This window comes from Rana temporaria, chromosome 7 (genome assembly GCF_905171775.1).
Source record: "Rana temporaria chromosome 7, aRanTem1.1, whole genome shotgun sequence".
NCBI classification, from domain to species: Eukaryota; Metazoa; Chordata; class Amphibia; order Anura; family Ranidae; genus Rana; species Rana temporaria.
Genome location: NC_053495.1, coordinates 70796859 through 70819926, shown reverse-complemented (window position 1 = coordinate 70819926; position 23068 = coordinate 70796859). Strand labels below are relative to the sequence as shown.

General features: G+C 43.8%; 1 protein-coding gene across 1 annotated transcript in view; it reads left to right on the top strand.

The window, feature by feature from the left end:
• Window positions 1–23068, top strand: part of TNRC6B (trinucleotide repeat containing adaptor 6B) — a 512528-nt gene that overhangs the window by 360698 nt on the left and 128762 nt on the right. The window contains 1 exon segment of the mRNA XM_040359579.1: window positions 13469–13625. Coding sequence (XP_040215513.1) covers window positions 13469–13625 — 157 coding nt within the window.

The window sequence follows — 23068 nt, the reverse complement described above, 5'->3', positions numbered from 1 at the left end:
CGCATGCTCGGAAGCATTGAACTTCATTTTTCTCAGCACGTTGTGTTTTACGTGACCGCGTTCTGACAGGATCGTTTTTTTAACTGATGGCGTGTAGGCAAGACTGATGAAAGTCAGCTTCATCGGATATCTGATGAAAAAATCCTTCAGACCGTTTTCATCGGATAAACCGATCGTGTGTACAGGGCATTAGACTAAAACTAAATTGAAATTTCACTTCAAAATTAACACTGGTCTATGTACAGGGCATTAGACTAAAACTAAATTGAAATTTCACTTCAAAATTAACACTGGTCTATGGTGCATGTTCATACCTCATACCTTAATACTAGTATCGGTATCGGGACCGATTCCGAGTATTTGCGGGAGTACTCGTACTCCCGCAAATACCCCCGATACCGAAATAGAATACCCCGCCGCCGCCGTTACGTCGCATCCCGCCGAATCCGCGCTGCCGCCGACTGTTTAACACGCGCGGGGAGTGTAATGATTGGCGCCGCGTATAGACACTCCCCCTTGCTCGGGTGAACTGTCCAATCCCGAGCAAGGGGGAGTGTCTGTACGCAGCGCAGCACGAATCATTACAGCTGTAATGATTGGCACCGCGCCGCGTATAGACACTCCCCCTTGCTCGGGTGAACTGTCCAATCCCGAGCAAGGGGGAGTGTCTGTACGCAGCGCGGCACGAATCATTACAGCTGTAATGATTGGCACCGCGCCGCGTATAGACACTCCCCCTTGCTCGGGTGAACTGTCCAATCCCGAGCAAGGGGGAGTGTCTGTACGCAGCGCGACGCCAATCATTACACTCCCCGCGCGTGTTAAACAGTCGGCGGCAGCGCGGATGCAGGTAAGGGGGATATGGGGGGGAGACAATGTCTGCATATGGGAGACAATGGCTGGATATGGGGGAAGACAATGGCTGGATATGGGGGGAGACAATGGCTGGATATGGGGGGAGACAATGGCTGGATATGGGGGGAGACAATGGCTGGATATGGGGGGAGACAATGGCTGGATATGGGGGGAGACAATGGCTGGATAATGGGGGAAGACAGTGGCTGGATAATGGGGGGAGACAATGGCTGGATATGGGGGACATGGCTGCATATGGGGGGAGACAGTGGCTGGATAATGGGGGGGAGACAGTGGCTGGATAATGGGGGGAGACAATGGTTGCATATGGGGGGAGACAATGGCTGCATCTGTGGGGGGACATGGCTGCATATGGAGACACATTTAAAAAAAAGTATCGGTATTCGGTATCGGCGACTACTCGTACTCAGTCCTAAAAAAGTGGTATCGGGACAACCCTACTCAATACCATAAATAATGACATATTCAATTTTTCACTCAAGCAGTATATAATGAGTTTGGAAATTGTAGAGAAATGTTAACTAATGCATTACAATTTAATTACAGTCATTAGATTTTAGATGACAAAAATTTGTTTTAGTCGACTAAAATAACTGCAGAAGACTAAAATGGGACTTAAACTAAAATGCCATTTTGGTCCTAACACTAAATCTAAATCAAAATTTGCTGCCAAAATTAACACTGGTCACTACTGACATCCGCCGCTCCATAGAGGTCCATAGAGCATCGGATTAGGTCCACCTTAAAAACTGACAGGCGGACCTAATCAGAGAGCCTCTGTGAAAGGGGCCTTCAAATGAAAATCACTTGTACTTGATAGTCTATTCATATGAATCACTGGAATCCACCTCCAAGCATAGGTGATTTTCATCCCTGTAATCTTGTATGTAAGGCTGCAGTAATACACTGTTGATCTCCAGACAATCACTGTAATTTACAGGCTGCACTAAAGTAAACCATGCAATTTTTATCACTATCCAATGTGACATCACCTGTGCATAAAGGCTTTTGTAAGCTCTTTATTGCTACTTCTCTCAGGTCCCAGATAGCAAGCAGTAAAGCTCATACAGGAATTCTTATTTTTGAAGGTAAAGTCCAATTTTACCTAGTGTCTCTTTCATTCCCTTTTTGGCTCAAACTTTTTTTTTTTTTTTTTAGGCTGAGAATTATTAGATTTATTTCACCCATGGGGTAAAGCAAAATACAGTCAAAGTATAGTGCATTTTTACACTACAAGTATATATGAGTTTTCACAGCTGCTATATAATATATATTATATACAGCAAAAAAGAGAGCGTCACTCACAGGTCCTAAAATGTGAACGCACAAAGTCGGTTTAATTCGAAGTTTCGACAAGGCACAAGTCGGATTAAACCGTCATTGTGCGTTCACCTTTCAAGACTCGTGAGTGCCGTTCTCTTTTTTGGTTTATATACTACAGTCTTTGCTGTGCACCGGGCCCATTTTTTTCCCCGATTTGTGAGTGGTGACAACCATTGGATATCATAATATATATTATATAGGTATAGTAGAGTTGTGCCCAAAAAAATATTGAGCACGTTCAACAACTGGCTAGCAAACAGGAATGGCGTGGTTTACTTTAACAAATCAACTGATTAATTTTAAAATGCAAGGCAAAACATTTGTATGTATGTATATGTGTGTGTGTGTGTATATATATATATTGCACATATATATATATGTATACATGTGTGTCTGTGTGTATTTGTATACATATATATTTATATATATATAGGGCTGCACCGATTACATTTTATTAAATCGGTGAGTATAAGTACGGATACTTTCGGTCATGTACGTACCGATACCTGTGCGGTGTAATTTGAGCCCATACAAAATGAATGGGTTCTAATCTCACTGCAAAGAATTGCATACGATTTGAATAGGAATGTGGTGCAATTCCTCTCTGAATCACATGCAGTTTCCCTCACCGCTCCTGTGTGAACCCAGGGTGAAGTTACTATATCAAGCCTGGGTTCACACAGGAGCAGTGGGGAAACTACATGCGATTCAGACAGGAATCGCACCACATTCCTGTTCAAATCACATGCGATTATTTACATTCTGATTTGAGCCCGTTCATTTTGTATTTGTTCATATCGCACCGCAAAGGTATCTTTTTCAGGAATTGGTGCATTTGTACTCGTGCAAATGCTTAGTATTGTTGCAACCATAATATAAATATATATACCTATATAGGAATCTAAATTGGAGAACAATTTATGAACAATAATGTAATCTTCATTGCTCAACATTTAATGACATTTTTATTGTGGCTATACCATGCTAATAGAACTGTGTTTTTCAAAATAACCAAGGCACTTCAACAAAAAAAAAATATATATATATTTTGTAGAAAACACAATGATGAAAATTAGAGAACACCAATGACTATAGCATGGCAAAAGATTACAACAAAAATTTCTGAAGGTTACATCAACAATTAGTGGGAGGTGTACAGGCCCTTGCTTTGAATGACTTCAACACATCTATGGCCACAGGACATCACTAGTCTCTGACGCTGCTCTGGTGTCATTTGGTTCCACTCTCCCAATCTCTTCTACAGTTCAGTGACTGCAGTGTGTTTCTTAGCCATAACTTTGTCGCCATGGATTTTCTATTGGGTTTAGATCAGGAGTCTGGGCTAGCCATTTCATTATTTCAATGTTTAAAGCTTCAAGGAACCTCAGAAGGAGAGAAACGGGGCGTGCCCAATGCGCTCGTGACACCCAGACACGGCACATCTGTCATTGGCCCTCCTGATCACATGTCCAATCACAGCCGTCATGTGTGCAGATGATCAATGGGACATATGATTTTACTGTTACATATGTGGAGGACAGGTGTTTTTACTGTGTGGGGACAATGTTTTGGGGACACTATTTTGGGGACTTGTGTGTTAACATTGTGTGGGGACATGTGTGGAAACACTAGGCTGGTGATCAGTGTTTAAAAAACGGCTCATACTCACTGATCACCAGCCGGCTGCAGCAATCTGCTCTCCTCTCCTCACCTCAGCGATCCTGCGTCCATTTTGAGGCAGCAGTGTGATGCTGGTGGCAAAACCACCGGTTCCGGACCCCACTAGCGCCACTGCACCAGACCAGAACTGGCTAACGAGGCACCAGACCTGTTCCTTCCTCCTCCCTCAGCGCTTCCTGGCGGAAATTACGTCCATGCCCTGCGCCCACTCGTAACCGGCACTGGCACCAGCAAGGCCCAGGTAAGGGGTAGAATGAGGCTCTACCCTCATTTACTATGGGGTCTCTCTCTAGCTCTCTTCTCCCTTAGGGGTGTGTGAGTGTTCCCCCCCCCCCCCTGGTGGCGGGGTCTGTTTGGGCACGAGTGTAGTGGATCTCTCACTGTGCACCTGTGGTGAGCATCTTGATTGGTTTTCAGGCTGACTCAAAAGGATGGGTTGTCTTTTTTTTCCTTTTTTTCTTTTCCCTTATCATGGCAGGCCAAGAGCTCTGATCCTGGGAATAAAAAGAAATGTCCTTCATGCAAGTCTTAACTACCTGAAGGCTGGAAAAAAAGCTTTGTCAGACATGTATTGACTCATTAGTGAAGGAGGAAGTGTCTGCTGCTTGCAGCGACATACTCGCATCTGTTAAAGAATTGGATGCTACTATTCAGTCCTTTAAGTCCTCACTCACGAAACCATCCACGAGACAGACTTCTACCTCACATGACTCACTGTTAGTCCCGGTAGTGGAGGCAGAAGATATTCCTCTGAACCAGGAAGGTCCTTCCCCCCCCCACACATTCTCAAAACCAGATGAGGAGGAGGATGAGCTGGAGAATATGTCTTCAAAATATAACTTGTCTTTGGCACAAATTTATGGCCTCCTAAAAGCTATTCATGCAACTTTAGGATTATAGGAGGAACGTAAAGAATTATCTTTACATGACAGGATGTCTGCGGGACTCTGTCCATACAGTAATTTCTGAAGCGATCAAGAAAGAATGGACTGATCCTGAAAATAAATCTTTCTTTGCTAAGGCACACGAAGACCCAGCAGCTCCCTGGAATAAAGTTCCAAAACTCGATGCAGCCTTTTCTCAAGTCTCAAGATCTTCAGATCTAGCATTTGAGGACATGGGGATTCTGAAAGACCCCATAGATAAGAGGATGGATCAGCAATTAAAGAGGGCTTGGCAATCCATCATAGGCAACCTTAAGCCAGCAATGGCGACTACTTGCGTCTCCAGAAATATGGAGTATTGTTTGAACCAACTTAAAGGAGTTGTAAAGGAAAATATTTTTTTTGCAGAAATTACTGTTTACAGGGTATAGAGACACAATAGTTAACCGATTCCTTTTAAAAATGATTAAAAATAGATAAAAATCAATCATATAATGTACCTGCAGTTTCAGTTTCGTTTTTGCATGCTGTTTCCTGCTTATGTGATGTACAGAGACTCAGAGCCAATACAGGGCAGTGATGGTTTGTAAAACGAAACTGATTGGCGTTGAGGGGTTTTAGACACACAGTAATCACACCTCCTTGATTAGTGACCACAGAGAGAAAGCTCCCATGACTTTTTTCATCAGGAAACAGACAACCAGAAAGTGTTCAGAACAGAGAAACAGAAAGTGTTCAGAACAGAGAAGGATTACAGCAACATCAGAGCAAAAAAAACGAACAATGAGGACATGAAACCAGGACTGCAGTAAGGTAAAGGAAGCTATTTAGCTAAAAAAATAAATCCTTAAGTGACCCTTTAAGGATCATATCATAGCTGATTCTCCAAAATAAGAAATCCTAGACTCCTTTTCAACCCTGTCAGCAGCTGTCACAGATGCATCAGCAGAGTCTATTAGAATGACGGCAAGATCCGCGGCCCTTACTATTTCAGTTAGGAGGGCGCTGTGGTTAAAAACCTGGCCGGGGGACACAGCATCTAAAAACAAGCTGTGTGGAGTACCCTTCCAAGGGGATTTATTGTTTGGCCCCGATTTAGATGCAGTGCTCGACAGAACTGCAAACAAGAAGAAATCTTTTCCTGTCGAGAAGAAAAAGCAGACAGGCAATAGTTTTTTTTCATTCTCAAAGGGCTCAAGAACAAAACAAGCCTCAAGAGAGAGAGCAAGGTTGGTCAGGGCAGAAGGGAAAGGGCAAAGGTAATGTCCTTTTCCATCCTCCTGTTTCTACCAGCAAAACACAATGATAACCGGTTGCAGGTGGGGGGAAGACTTCAAAGTTTTCTCCCTTTCTGGGCAAGCATAACAGAAAATCAGTATATTCTCTCTATGCTGTCCCAAGGTTACAGAATAGAGTTCTCGGACCCTCCCCCAGGGAGGTACCTGTTAAAAAAATCTACCAAGAAATATAGTCAAGTCCCTAGCAATGAAGAGCCTATTGAAGGATCTGATGAACCAGGGGGTTGTAACTCAAGTACCACAGGGGGAGCTTTATCAGGGGTTTTATTCCCACGTATTCATAATAAATAAGCCGTCCGGAAGTTTCTCAACCTGAAGCCGCTGAACAGATCAGTCCTATACAAAAAATTCTGTATGGACTCAATCTTCACGGTCAAAAAATCTTTTGACAAAGGAGTGCTTTATGGCATCAATCAACCTATGAGATGCCTATCTGCATATCCCCTCAATCCCAAAAATGTCTAAGATTGGTGGTAAACATGGGAAAAGAGGTCGTGCACCTCCAATTCAAAGCCCTCCCCTTCAGCCTTTCCCCGGCTCTGAGAATATTTACAAAGGTCATGACAGAGGCCCTCGCTCCTCTTCGCTTACAGACGGTAGCAGTAATTCCATACCTGGACAACCTGCTCTTCTTTGCCCCCTCCAGGGAGAAATTGTTGGAGGACCTCGAAAAAGCTCAGTCATCTAGAGGCCTTGGGCTTGATCATAAATATGGAAAAATCTAATTTCAACCCAACCCAAGAGGCACAATTTCTGGGGTATCAGATAAGCTCAGTGGAGCAAAGAATTTTTCTCCCAGAAGACAAAAAACTAAAGATACTAAGGGTTGTAGCCTCCTTACAGACAAATGAAGAGCTATCAGTCAGACAAGTAATGTCAGCTCTGGGAACCCTTACCTCATCTATGCCAGCGGTGCAGTGGGCAAGGCTTCACTTCAGACCGCTTCAGAGTTTCCGCCTGAAAATTTGGGATCACAGGACAGAATCTCTGAAGGCAAAGGTAAAAATCCCCACCAAAGTAAAACGATCGCTTTGGTGGTGGAGAAGTCAGAAAAACCTGTCAACAGGCCTGATGTGGTCATTTCCAATAGAAAAAGTGGTAACGACAGACGCCAGCCTATGGGGATGGGGGGCACACCTGGGTGAGAACTATGCTCAGGGTGTTTGGTCCTGGTCAGAAGCAGAAAAGTCCTCCAATTGGAGAGAACTAAGGGCAGTGGCCTTAGCTTTGGATGCTTTCTCCGCAGACCTTCAAGGTGCCCATGTTCAAGTCTTATCGGACAATGCCACTACCATAGCCTACTTAAACAGGCAAGGAGGCACAAGAAGCAAAACACTTCAGCTTCTCGCCTCAGACATCCTAAACTGGGCAGAAAATGATTTGCTGTCCTTATCAGCGGTCCACCTCAAAGGCACTTTAAATATAGTGGTGGATTTTCTGAACAGAAGACAGATTCAGGAAGCAGAATGGACCCTAAATCTGGAAGTCTTCACATTGATCATCCGAGCCTGGGGCCAACCACATATAGACCTATTTGCGTCAGAAGAAAATACGCAACTTCCGGACTTTTTCTCCATTCACAGAAACGACAGTTCCCAGGGAACACATGCATTAATACAGCCTTGGAACTTCCAGCTGGCTTACGCCTTTCCTCTGTTTCAACTAATTCCATTGGTACTGAGGAAGACTCAGAAGGAGAAGGTGGAAGTAATTTTAATAACTCCATTCTGGGCAAAAAGGGCTTGGTTTACCACCATTCTTCGAATGGCAGTCAGGCCGCCTTGACGGCTGCCGCTCCGGCAGGACTTACTTCTAGAGGGTCCGATATATCATCCGGAGGTGGCCTGTCTAAGCCTCACGGCGTGGTATCTGAGAGGCAGTTATTGAGACGAAAATGTCTGTCTCGACCACTTGTGACTACCTTGCTTTCCAGTGGAAAGGTGGTTACCAGGAAGATCTATGCTAAATACTGGAAGGTCTACAACTCCTGGTGTCACTCATCTAATAGAGTGGTGTAAAATCTAGTGTCAATTCTGGAATTTCTTCAGAATGGAGGAGAAAAAGGCTGGTCAGTCAGCACACTTAAGGTGCAGATAGCCGCATTGGGAGTTTTTCTGGAAAGGCCTATATCTTCAGAGCCGTTAGTTTCAAGATTTTTCAAGGCACTTTCTAGATCCTGACCAGCTACCGTGAGACACTTCCCCAGTTGGGATTTGTCAGTGGTTCTTTAGACACTATCTAAGGAACCCTTTGAACCGCTACAAGACATTTCTCTGAAGTGCCTTACTCTCAAAACGGTGTTCCTAGTGGCAATTACGACAGCCAGAAGAATCGGTGAGCTGCACGCCCTGTCAATAAAGAAACCCTTCCTATCCGTCTATGCAGACAGGGTTGTACTAAAGACTGATCCAGCCTTTCTACCAAAAGTGGCGTCAGCCCTCAACTGGTCACAGGAAATTGTCATACCGACCTTTTACTCTAACCCGTCAGGGGAGAAGGAACGCCAATTCCACATGTTGGATGTGAAAAGAACCTTAATACATTACCTTGAAGTGACCCAGGATTTTCGGTCTTCAGACTCCTTGTTCATATCTCTTTCAGGAAAAAAGAAGGGCCAGAAAGCATCTAAGGGGTCAATGGCTAGATGGCTAAAAAATGCTATTCTGGAAGCCTGCTCTCAAGCAGGGCTATCTCCCCCCATTAGGAATTAGAGCACACTCTACTAGAGCTCAGGCCTCTACATGGCAGAAATAGCTGGTTCCACCCCAGATCAGATCTGCAAGGTGGCTACGTGGTCAAGTTAGCTTACGTTCGTCCGTCATTACAGACTGGATCTTCTGTCAGCAAGCGATCAGACTTTTGGCAGAAAGGTCTTGCAGGCTGTGGCTCTTGAATAATGACAAAAAAAGTTGTCACTAAATGATATATTGCTCACACATGCCATGGTTATATGTGGAATTGCACCCCAAAATACATTCTGCTGCTTCTCCTGAGTACAGGGATACCACATGTTTGGGACTTTTTGGGAGCCTAGCCGTGTATGGGGCCCCAAAAACCAAGCACCGCCTTCAGCATTTCCAAGGGCGCAAATTAATTGATTTTACTCCTCACTACCTTTCACAGTTTCGAAGGCCATAAAATGCCAAAATAGCACAAAACCCCCCCCCCCAAAATGACCCCATTTTGGAAAGTAGACACCCCAAGCTATTTGCTGAGAGGCATGTTGAGTCCATGGAATATTTTATATTTTGACACAAGTTGCGGGAATATGACAAACGGATTTTTTTTTTTTGCACAAAGTTGTCACTAAATGATATATTGCTCACACATGCCATGGTTATATGTGGAATTGCACCCCAAAATACATTCTGCTGCTTCTCTTGAGTACAGGGATAACGCATGTGATTGCAGGGATCAGGCCTGTCTCTGCGAACGCTGCAGTTATGTGTGTTGTGTTTTTGAAGTGACAGTGATCGATCGATATTGCACTTGGGTGGGTTGGGCTGGGCGCAGGGGCAAAACGCAGGTGCTAGCGGGTATCTGTGCTGATTCTGCTAAAAATGCGTTTCTGGGTACCCTAAACTGCTGGGTAGGCTAGTATAGATCAGATATCGATCCGTTCAGATACTATACCACTAAGGGGGGTGTATGCTTTGCGCGTGGGTTTAAGCGTTACTGGCACTAACCTAACGCTGCCTGGGGCGACGCAGACCCTGACTGACGCTAAAATTTAGTTGATATCACCCGCCGGGCGATCAGGGGGTTAAACTTTTATTGGGTTATATACGGCGGGTGCCCTGATGCTATAAACGGCAAACTAACTAACCAGCGTCAACCGTAACACTTATATGGTGATCACTGGTGAAAGGGTTAACTAGGGGGCAATCAGGGGGTTAAAACCTTTATTAGGTAATATATGGGGGTACCTGCCGCTTTCTAAAAACCTGGCGGCGAACCTAAAATAACTAAATAACTAACTGGCTAACCTGCATCACCAGTGACACTTATACGGTGATCACTGGTGAAAGGGTTAACTCTAGGGGCAATCGGGGGCTAAAACCTTTATTTATGGGGGTACCTAACGCTATAAAAACCTGGCGGCGAACCTCAAAAAAAACTAGCTACCTAGCGGCAACAGTGACACTTATACAGCGATCAGAAAACCGATCGCTTAGTGACACTGGCAATAGGGGGTGAAAGGGTTAACTAGGGCGGTGATCAAGGGGTTAAACCTTTATTAGGGGGGGGGGGTGTAGGGGGCTACCCTGGACCTAAAGGGGCATAAAGCTAACTGCCCTAACACTTTTTTCTGTCACAAATGAAATTAAATGCAGTGATCGGAAAATAAATGATCACTGCAATCAGTGACACTGTGACTAGTGCCTAGCGGAAAAAATATGTGGTCAGTTTGCATTCATTATAAATGAGGACAAATCTCTCCAGCCATTGCTGATTGTATGTATTTGATATACTGACAAACTGTTCAAATTAAGTGTGTAATTATCAAAATCCGTTTACTTGACTTTTTTTTGTCCATTAAAAGCACAAGGTGAAGTAATTCTGAGACTGGGCTGTCCTGTTGCCTTCATGAGATTGGACACTGGCAAACAAAGCTGTAAGATGGCCTAGTATATCCCCTCTGGCATGCTGAAGTTGTTTGCTAGTGTTCTAGGAAAATGGGCATCTTCCCTCCTCTAAAAGAAGCAAACACATTTCTTTGACTCTGAATACTTTTTGCAAAAAAATTATTCTATAATCGTACAGCACAGGGACACAGGCAACATATTTATACACCATGGTTATAGGCATGTACCTTCAGGTGATTGGACACTGGCAAGCTTTTGAGGACACGCCTCTTTGGTGTGCCTCCTCTATAATCCCACCCCACTCCTTGAATCCTCTGTTTTGTGCTGGTGTCTGAAGATGATGAATCTCTTCTCCTTTGCAGAGGAATTTGTTTTCTTTGAGATACTTCAATCAACACCTCATTGTTTTCTAATGCCTACATAGACACAGTGTAACCGGATCAGTGCAACCTATATAAAACCTTTGGAGCAATACATGCACTTAATGCTGTGAAAATGGCCTGTAATGTTTGCTTGAGGCACTGAATCCTGCATGTACACTTACCTTGGTGCAATGTGTTAAGTCAGCCTCAGAGGCTATACAGGTCAAGGGCACTGGTCCATCACTATGAAACCCACTCCCTGAAGACTTCTTTGGAGGTATGCCAATCATGCCTGGTAAAGCTTGGACTTTATGTACAGTCCAACTTTGTGGACGGCTAAAGCAGGGTCACCCTCTATCTTTCGTCATTACTGTAAAAACAGGGATATGTTTGGAATGTATTCAACTCACAGTGCTAACTTTTCAAGGTTGGTGCTAAAGTTTAAACCACTCAAAGCTCAGACTCAGGTGAATGACTAGATGTTGAATCACACCACGTGTGGCACACTTTATAAGGAACTCACAAATGTACTGTACAGGATGGTTTACACCTTTGGTTACTGCGTACTTCTGAACATTCTCATCGTATTTCCTACACTCTACTCCATGTGTACCCCCCAGGGAAATAGCTTCACCTATAGCTATTGCTGAGACCAAGCGAAAATGGAGCCAATTCAATCACAGGCAAACACTTCTGCCGAAGGCCTGCAGAACACTCAAATAGATCAGTTGATGATTCACAGGCTTTTAACCACTTACCGACCAGCCGCTGCAGTTTCACTGCGGCAACATGGCTCGGCTGGGCGAAACAACGTTATGTTGCGTCGCTTTGTCCTGTGGCCACACGATGACCGCCGGGCTCCCGCGATCGCTCGTGACACCGGGAGCTTTGTGTGTAAATACACAGCTCCCAGTTCTTTCGGGGGAGAAATGACTGATCTTGTGTTCATACAAAGTATGAAGAAAAAAGAGGGGGATTGGGACTTTAAATGAGGTATGCATGAGAGGACTCAAAGATAACACAGTGTAATATGGATGCGTTTATTTGTCTAAAACACATAGCAGAGCATGCGATTTCGAATGTATACATAATAGTAAACATACATGACAATGAGCATATAAAAAGCATGATGCAAAAACCATAAACATTGTATAACAACTTATTCCTCGCATTATTAAAAAAAAATATATATATATATATAGAATCAAACAAAGTATTAACAGCGATCTGTTATTTCCCCTAGTCAGTCCCACCCCCCCTTCAGTTAAAACACACTTTAGGGAACACAATTGACCCCTTGATCGCCCCCTAGTGTTAACCCATTCACTGCCAGTGACATTTTTACGGTAATCTGTGCATTTTTATAGCACCGATCGCTGTAAAATGCCAGTGCTCCCAAAAAGTGTCGATCTGTCCGTCATAATGTCGCAGAGTCCTTGTTACTGTTACTATTAATTAGTTAAAACTAATAAAATGCAATAATTCTATCCCCTATTTTGTAGACGCTATAACTTTTGCGAAAACCAATCGATATACGCTTATTTATTTTATTTTTATACCAAAAATATGTATAATACATATCTGTATACTAAACGGAGGGAAAAAAAATTGGGATATTTATTATAGCAAAAAGTAAAAGATATATTGTGTGTTTTTTTTTTTTAAATTGTCGCTGTTTTTTTGTTTTATAGCAACAAAAAATAAAAACGCAGAGGTGATCAAATACCACCAAAAGGACACACATTTTGTTTGGGTACAACATCGCACGGACGGCGCAAATTGTCAGTTAAAATGATGCAGTTGCCAAATTGTAAAAAGTGCTTCTGGTCAGGAAGGGGGTAAAATCTTCCGGGGCTAAAGTGGTTAAGCATCAGGCATCTGTTCTCAAATTATCAAGACTTCCACCTGGTCTTTTGTTCTCATGCTTTGCCAGGTGAATTGTCTTGCCTTGTCTAATGCCATGTTTGGTAGTAAGCTTCTAGCAGCAATGTGGACTCTGTTGAGCCCCATCTGTTTTACTTTGTCTCTGTTTTTTTTTCACCCTGTGTCCCTTAATGAACAATTAAGAAAACAGGATTTTTGACTAGCACAAAATATTTTTCTTAAAATTAGAGGACAACGGTCCCATCCCTTGGTTCCTATGAGCCTCTCCTACTATTGCTTTTCCACAAAATTGGAGCACGTTTGCAGTGGAAAGGGTTATATTATACGGCTTGGTCAGCCAATGTCTTGAAGGCAGCAGTGTAACCCAATGTCTCAGAATTATTTCATCCTGTGTTCTTTAATAAACTCAAAAAAGAAGAAAAAGATTTTTATAGTAAGTTCAAAATCATGTTTTATGATACTTGCAGCAAGTTCTTTAGATGCAAACATCAATTGTTGAATCTCATAGTATCAGATTTGCCAAGTTTTAATTTTTTTTGCTCTAATGCATATTTGTCTCTGTTTCATCCATGTAGCAGTTGGCACGAATGGTAAGTGCACTCCAACAGCAACAGCAGAGGCAGCCAGGAATGAAGCACTCTCCTTCTCATCCAGCTGTATCCAAGTCTCATCTGGATCCTGTGGGGATTTCTGAAATGCAATCCAAGGGGCACATGCAAGGATATGGCTCTGGTTCGTATGGGTTCTCAGAGATTTGCTGAAATAATATTATTAATGCAAGATTCTCAACCAATTGTAATATGTTTTATATATTCTGTTGCTGTATGTTTTCTACTGTGGCGTTTATTGGAACTTTTATTTACATAATATTTAATTGAAATGTATTTTTTCACTTGAAGGTTCTATCCTCTACATGAGACAACCTCCTATTTCCTTTAAGGCCCCGTACACACGACCAGATTGATCCGCTGAAACTGGTCCGCCGGACCAGTTCCAGCGGACAGATCCGGTCGTGTGTAGGCCCGAGCGGACAGTTTCCAGCAGATAAAAATTTCTTAGCATGCTAAGAAAGCTGTCCGTCGGATGTATGCGGTCGTCTGTACAGACTCACCGGACACGTTCGACCGACCACCATCCCTCGCATGCGTTGTACTGATTCGACGCATGCGTGGAAGCTTTGAACTTCCAGGGCCGCCCACGTCGCCGCGTCATCGTCGCCGCGACGGCGCGGCCACGCCCTGCGTATTGTTTACGCGCGGATTTCTGTCTGATGGTGTGTACAACCATCAGACAGAAATCCGGCAGCGGATCTATCCGCTGAAAACGGTCCGGCGGTAAAGCTCAGCTCTGACCAGCCTTTCACAACACGTGAAGCTCAGCCCTGACCAGCCTCTCCACACTTGGAAAGCTCAGCCCTGACCAGCCTCTCCACACTTGGAAAGCTCAGCCCTAACCAGCCTCTCACCACACATGGAAAGCTCACTCCTGACCAGCCTCTCACCACACATGGAAAGCTCAGCCCTGATCAGCCTTTTTACCACACATGGAAAGCTCAGCCCTGACCAGCCTCTCACCACACATGGAAATCTCAGCCCTGACCAGCCTCTCACCACACATGGAAAGCTCAGCCCTGACCAGCCACTTGACACGCATGGAAAGCTCAGCCCTGACCAGCCACTTGACACGCATGGAAAGCTCAGCCCTGACTAGCCACTTGACACACATGGAAATCTGTCCTGACCATCCTCTCGCCACGCATGGAAAGCTCAGCCCTGACCAGCCTCTCGCCACACGTGGAAAGCTCAGCCCTGACTAGTCTCTCACCACCCATTTGAAGTTTCACTCTGACCAACCACTTAGTTCCTGTGAGGCTCGTTCCTGACGAGTCATAGCCCATGTTAGGCTTAATGTGATGTTAAAGCAATTCGGGGATCAGCAAGAAAATCCCCCATTAGTATACCCCCCTACACAAAACACTAAGCCATTAATACATTTGTAAAAATTCCTTACCATTGAAGAGAAAATTCTACCTTTTATTTTCAGGAAGTCATCTCTCTAATTCAATCGATGCAGCATCTATTCTGCCAAGGAAGAGGTATTACAACAGGGATTACATCATATCCTCGCCTCTCTCTACGCTATAATGAAACTACACTTCCCATCATGCTTTGGGAATTGCAGTGAATGTGGGAGGGTACTCTAGGCCTGTACATGTTAAAGTGATACTAAAGGTTTGAATGTTTTAACAAATATGTCATAGAACTGTTGGTAATAAAGCAAAATCCGCCCACACTTTAAATACCACCACTGCGCCCAAGAGAAAAGATCCTTGCATAAAAATTAGTTGCCATTTTAAAATAATGAAAATGCAAACAGTATCCTAACCCTTATCAACAAACCAGTGATAAAAAGGAAAAAAATTGTGGCGCTATGTGTTTAACCACTTAAGCCCCGGACCAATATGCTGCCTAAAGACCCTAGGGGTTTTTACAGTTCGGGACTGCGTCGCTTTAACAGACAATTGCGCGGTCGTGCGACGTGGCTCCCAAACAAAATTGGCGTCCTTTTTTCCCCACAAATAGAGCTTTCTTTTGGGGGTATTTGATGACCTCTGTGGTTTTTATTTTTTTGCGCTATAAACAAAAATAGAGCGACAATTTTGAAAAAAATGCAATATTTTTTACTTTTTGCTATAATAAATATCCCCCAAAAACATATATAATTTTTTTTTTCCCTCAGTTTAGGCCGATACGTATTCTTCTACCTATTTTTGGTAAAAAAAATTGCAATAATCGTTTATCGGTTGGTTTGCGCAAAATTTATAGCGTTTACAAAATAGGGGATAGTTTTATTGCATTTTTATTTTATTTTATTTTTTTACTACTAATGGCGGCGATCAGCGATTTTTTTCGTGACTTGCGACATTATGGCGGACACTTCGGACAATTTTGACACATTTTTGGGACCATTGTCATTTTCACAGCAAAAAATGCATTTAAATTGCATTCTTTATTGTGAAAATGACAGTTGCAGTTTGGGAGTTAAACACAGGGGGCGCTGTAACATTTAGTGTTCACTTAGTGTGTGTTTACTACTGTAGGGGGGTGTGGCTGTAGGACTGACATCATCGATCGAGTCTCCCCTATAAAAGGGATCACTCGATCGATGCGCCGCCATAGTGAAGCCGTGTTTACACACGGCTCTCCCCGTTCTTCAGCTCCGGGGAGCGATCGCGACGGAGCGGCTATAAACAAATAGCCGCTCCGTCGTCCCGGATCGCTCCCCGAGGCTTACCGACCGCCGCATGTAGCGGGGGGGGGTCCCGATCGGACCCCCCACCCACGTCAAGCAGAGCACGTACAGGTACGTTGATGTGCCTGTCCGTGCCATTCTGCTGACGTATATCTACATGAGGAGGTCGGCAAGTGGTTAATAAGCGTGTATGCTTACTAAATAGTGAATATAATACATAAACATGAATACCACCCTGTGACAAGTGAAAAAAGTTCAAATAATGTAAAATATAATAATGTCAATAAAGTTCATAAAGTAATCCAGTGACATTTTTTCCAGTGTAATATCTTCCTACTACTTTCACCACACCAGTGTGCTAGTGATTCCACTCCCTTCAGGAAACGCACTCACCAGATTCCAATACCTAGCACTCTGTTTAGGCCAAGACTCTTTTAAACCACAACAGGGGTTAAACGACTCTCCAGTATCCAACCGTCTATATGAGGGATCTCTCCACACGTAAATAATAAAGATGCTCCAATAGTGTAATAACGTATAAACCAGTTTATTAAAACACTCCAAACAACCTTCAACCTTTTACACTCACATTTGAAAAATTCAAAGCCAGAAAAACTTAAAATTACAGCAAGTCTTCAAATCTATTGCACAGCCGTGAACTGCGGTCACAGTGGACCCGAGGTATGCGGGCGTAAAGCTACTGTCACCCTCTCCTCGGTCTCGGAGCACAGTGTCAAATTTCCACACCCTGTTTTGACGTCACACGTCAATGTACAGCCACGCTCCCGACATGTTTCGTCGAACAGACTTAATCATGGGATTGGCTGTACTGTCCGACAATTAATCCTTTTATCAAGGCTCAAAATTTGAAGTCACAAGCCACTAGCCAGGCCTTGAAAGTTACTCACCATCAGTTGCCCCACCCAACCCCTGCCCCGCCCTTAAGTCCGCCCCTAAACACACCCTCATAAATGATCTCATGAAATTACATTGTTAAATGTTTTATGCAGAATGAAGTTACAAAAATAAATATTAACAACAATATTAACATAAAGCATATCAGTAACCATCAGTGCAGCCTCACATTGGCCATTAAATGCAGCTTTACAGTTTCCATGAATGCAGCCACACTGTGCCCATTATTGTAGCCTCACTGTCCCCATCAAATGAAGCCTCTGTCCCCATCAAATGGAGTCACTGTGCCCATCAATGCAGCCTCACTGTGCCCATCAATGCAGCCTCACTGTGCCCATCAATGCAGCCTCACTGTGCCCACAAATGCTGCCCACTGTGCCCACAAATGCTGCCCACTGTGCCAATAAATGTAGCCACGCTGTGCCCATAAATGTAGCCACACTGTGCCCATAAATGCTGCTCACTGTGCCCACAAATACTGCCCACTCTGCCTACAAATAAATGCTGCCACACTGTGCTCCATCTGCCCCCACTGTCCCATAAACGTAGCCACGCTGTGCCCATAAACGTAGCCACACTGTGCCCATAAATACTGCTCACTGTGCCCATCAATTTAGATGCAGGTTAAGCCAAGTCCAGGTGACAAAACACATCAGAGACACATTGGTACACACATGGACCAGGCAACTTGGCTAATATATTATAAGCAAAGTTAAGTACTCACCATGGTGTGTGTCATGGAGCCAGGTCTGTGTTCGGCGGCACTGTAGTAAGGTCCCGCCACCGTAGACCGGCTTGTGCGATAGACTGAACACTGATTTAATCTACTATCACAAGAGCTGGTCTAGGGGGGCGGGACCTTACTACAGTGTCGCCGAACACAGACCCGGCTCTGCAACACAGCCTGCATCTCCGTGACACACAGAGGAGGAGAGAGGGAGGGGAGCGATGAAGCCTCCACTCAGTGGCCCCAGTTCAGTCCGTCCTGCCGCTCTTTGTCCTCCAGCTGATCGCTTCTGGCAGAAGCAGTGCAGGCTTCTGTACAGGACATCAGAGCGGGGGGGGCAGTATCTATCAGGAACACTGGCTCTGTAACACAGCCTGCATCTTCGTGACACACGGAGGAGGAGAGAGGGAGGGGAGCGCTGAAGCCTCCTCTCAAAGTGGCCCCAGTTCGTCCGTCCTGACGCTCTGTGTCGTCCAGCTGATCGCAGGCTTCTGTACAGGACATCAGAGCGGCGGGGGGGGGGTTTGCGGTATCGATCAGGGAATCCCCCTCTGGCCGCTCTGATGTCTTGTAAAAAAAAAAGCCTGCACTGCTTCCGCAGAAGCGATCAGCCAGGAAGCTGTCAGACTGGTCCACCCCTGCTCCTCACTCGCCCTGCACTAAATTCCACTCGCAAAATGCGAGTAGGCGAGTGGAATTTTTGAGCTGCTTTTATACTCCCCTGTTAATTAACACCGAAGGTCTCTATAACACATCTGCGTACATCTCGTGTCCCTGCAGCCGCACTACACCGACTGTTACATCAGTTATAGGCAGTCATGCGGTATCCTTAAACTTGTGTTTCACACATATAGATTATTAACCCTTCAGGTGACTGCATATTGTATTAATTAAATCATTCACAGTATTCAATACCATCCTGAATTTCTGTGTGTACATTTTAATATATCCCATGGTCATTACAAAAACATTATCATAAGTTTAAAAAAAAACTAACCTTATCTTATAAAAGGCAATTATGGAAACCGAATGGTTGGAACATTACCATCCTTGTCCTATCTCAATTACAACCCTGGTGGACAAGAATGGTGTATGCATGTGTGTGTGTATGTATGTATGTATGTATGTATGTGTGTATGTGTGTGTGTATATATATATATATATATATATATATATATATATATATATATATATATATATATATATATATATATATATATATATATATATATATATATATAATTTAAAAAAAAAATTTATAATTGTAAAAAACAATATCGTTATGGAGCTTGCATAATTGGCGGATAGACCTAAAAATTAATAGCTAGGCTTTAAAGGACCACTGGTAGGTACAGGCACCATCTCATTCCCTATCTCCCCTCCACTTTACAACATGTGACAAAACACAAAAAGGTCCCATTTTTAAACGTAAATGGGTCATAATTTCAAAAGTTATTAATAAAGCAATTCAGATCTACTTTCGATGTTTAACCCCCTAGGGGAAAGACACTTCAAAAGGAAAATCCATCGTGTTTTTCTCTGGGACAAGTCCCTTACCCAATTTGAACCCCTCCAAGTGGAATGTATACAATCAATCCCACACAATTGCAGTAATGAGGGCTCTTGATTGTGTTTCTCCTTAAAGTGTAAGGATACACTATGAAGTCTGAATACTGAGGGGAACTAATGCGCAAACCACACTAACCAGAGAATAGCTAAAAAAGGGCGCTAGAATAAATACTAAATAATATGAACTATGCAGCAGCCATGACTATATAATAAAAAATTGGTGAACTGGTGAGTGAAGTAACTAATAAATGATCAATCCCTAGCAACAGCCACAACCAGAATAGTGCTCACACACTGATAGCAATGTAAAAAACGGGGGGTGTTGGGGCGCTTACTATTTAAACCAATAAATTAAAGATGCATAAAATCCAGTAATAATATACAAAGGACAGTAAAACAATAATGTAAATATTAGTGCAAATACTGCAAATTAATATTCATTAAATAAATGATGTGAAAAAATATAATAAAAAATGTGCATACATAAAGTGCATCTAATAACATAATAAAGTGCAATAGTAGTGCAAATTATTAAAGATGTGCAAAAATTGCAATAATTCACATTAACCATAAAAAATCTTCATGCAATGATGTGTAATAAGTGAATAATTCAAAAAGTGCTCCTCAAAAAATATTTTAATAAAATAGGTCCAATCTCATGCAAAAAAATTGATGACAAAGTCCATAAGATTCCTGAAGTGTAAAGTGACAAAGAAATCCACCGCAAACTGACAGGTGCTCCACTCCAAGTGACCCCATTCTCACCAGCCTCTCGCCTCAGCTGGCTTGTGTTTTAAGCCTCCCAATAAATAAGGCAGCGGCTCACAATCACGGTAACCAGATATACCACGGATCGATCACTTAAAACCTCCAAGCTGGCGATGTCTAAATAGCTCTCAATGAGGATACATGGCCCCCAGTGGTAAATGCAAAGACAAAAATAGGCTCCATAGCGCAGTACCATTAAAACAAAGTAGTTAAGTTGAAAACGAACAGCATATGAACAAACGGACTCCTCTGCTCTCGGCCGCGAGCAGGGATGACGTCACCAACGGCTCTCCTCCCTCCCTTACGCGTTACGTGGCTAGTCACGCAACTTAATCATAGGGTATGGAGCCGTAGGTGTAGAAGGTGACTTATATCTGCCGTGCCGTCATGACAACCAGTGTCAACATGTCGGCAGGCACGGTAATGACTCTGACATCTGACAATAACATTAACACGGCGATTAAAACATCGCCATCCTGACAGGAATTTTAATTAAGAAACAATACTATTTAAAATAGGAAAAAAAAAATATTAACAATAGTGCGGCCATCGAGTGCTCCCCTTTGGTGGTTAAATGATACATATCAACCAGATTAAACATAACACCCTTGGGACAATCAACGGCCCCCTCTGATGGTTTAAAAATATAATTGAGTAAATATTAAAAATAATGCATCCAATGGTCGCATTATGTTAAAACAAATGAAAATGGGATATAACTAGACCTTGTGATCTTAGTAACCATAACAAGCTCACCAATGGCATACTAGTTCAATTAATGATTAAAATAAATGGATAATTTCCTTAAATAAATGGGATAAATGAATCAGGGCCAAGTAATTAAGACACCATAGCATATGGGATCTAACAGATTGAAATCTTGGTATGTCTGGAATATGAATGAGAAGAGTATTTTTATAAGCTGGACAAGAATAAATTAAGGGGAATAATAGAAATAAAAATTATCAATTCTTTCTCTGGGACGAACCTCCAGCTAATAATTTGAAATAAAACAATTTCGATCAAAATCCACGTTGTGCCCATGGGGAAATAAAGTGCAAAGTTCATGTATCCAACTGGATTTAGCCTGGCTAATTTTTTTGACCATATTGTCCCCCCTCCAATGGGGTTTGTATTTCTCAGTACCCCATACTTTTAAGGACGAGGGGTCTCTATTATGGCAACATTCATAATGACAGGATAGACTGTGCTTTGGAAACCCATTTTTTATATTCTGTGTGTGTTCACGGAGTCTTTTCCAAAGCTCCCTGTTTGTTCTTCCTACATGCTGGATCTTACAAGGGCACTCTAAGAGATATACTACCCCTTCAGTCTTTTTGGAGTGCGGCCGTCCCGGTTCTTCCATATATATTTTTGCAACCAGAGCTTGTGGGGCTTCTGATAGATTTCCCCTCATTAGGCCGACACCTGCTATATGTTCTCTGACAGTGAACCTTCATCCTCAGGTCTTTCAATCCCCTGGTTTGAGGATTTAGAGCAGGGAAAGGGACACACCCTTTTTTCTGCTTGTGAGGCTGTGAATATAGCAGTTAACCTCTTATAGACCCATAGATGCAATGCAACAAAACATATGCAGAGAGACTTCACTGTTGGGGGAGGCTACAACGCCTGACAGGGCTGATCGCTCATTGTGTGAGCTTTCTCCTAAGCCAAAAACAGAGGAACTTAACCCTGGTGCATCAACAGCTGAACTTAGTCTAGCCAATAATGCCTGCTAATCTGCACAGCCAGATGCTGAGTAGGTGTCTTTGATGAATCTGTATCCAACATCCACAAGGTGTTTACCAAGCTACTGTGTCCCCCTGGCTTTACCGAGCTCTGACGTCTGGGCCTATCGAAGGGGCCTCCCTGCGTCTGCCACATCGCCCCCTTGCCCACAAAGCGAGCCCCCCCACGCGCTCGCAGGAAATGGTGGAGGCGGGGGAGAGGGATCCCCCAAGGAGCATCGTGGACCCGGACTACGAGGGACCCCCCCCCCATCATGGCAGAGCCTGAAGCGGAGGAAGTAAGCCGCACTATAGATCAGCTAACCTTGAGCTTCCGTTCCTGGAAAGCATGGTAAGTGAAACACCAGGCATGCCCTTTTTACTGCCTTTAGTAGTGGAAAACAGATAAGACATGCAGCTACTCATGGCCATCCAGCCCTCTCCAGGGGAAAAATATGGGTACTACAGCCATCCTGTCTTAACAGACATAGTGGTCTCTTTGCTCAGGCACACCTGCATTATAGGCAAGACCCAATAGCCCCCACAGGAGAGGACTAGGACCAGTTAGGGGAGGTATATGGGTGCCGGAGCCATCCTGTCTTCAAAGACATAGTGGTTAAGTTGCCCATGCGTAGCAGCATTATACAGGCCACCCCATAGACCCCTAAAAAAAAAATGGAAGACCTACTGTCGAACCAAGTTCCGTAGGTATTTCCGCTTACCTCTCCACGCCGCAGGGCGTTACCTATGCAAGAGGCCCAACCTTCACCCTTCACCGTGGGTTTTGTCAGAGACCTTCAGGGACCGGGGTCCATGGACAGGAACACCACTCCCCTGGACCTTTATAGCACTCTGGCATCAGAAAACTTTTAGCCGTGGAATTGACTAAAGTACTGGAGCCCAGGGTCCAGCTCTCCAAGGAGAACATTATAGGCCAAACCTTGTTCTTCTTTCCGAGGCCCGGGTACCGTCACCTTGGCTATGAAGCACTTCGGACGGATCCGGATTCTATGAAGGCTTTTTTTTTTTTTAAAGTGTATTTTGTGCGTGTACTCGAGAGAGGAGCCGGACTGCAGGAGTTGGGAGTAGGCAGGCCTCCCCCAGAGGCAATCTGCCACCTTTCTCCATGCCCCGGGTGGCAATGGCGGGTGTGTGAGGGGGTCCTCCCACACAGCCCGCCCTACCTGCTCCGCTTTGAAGCCCAACGGGGCAGAGGG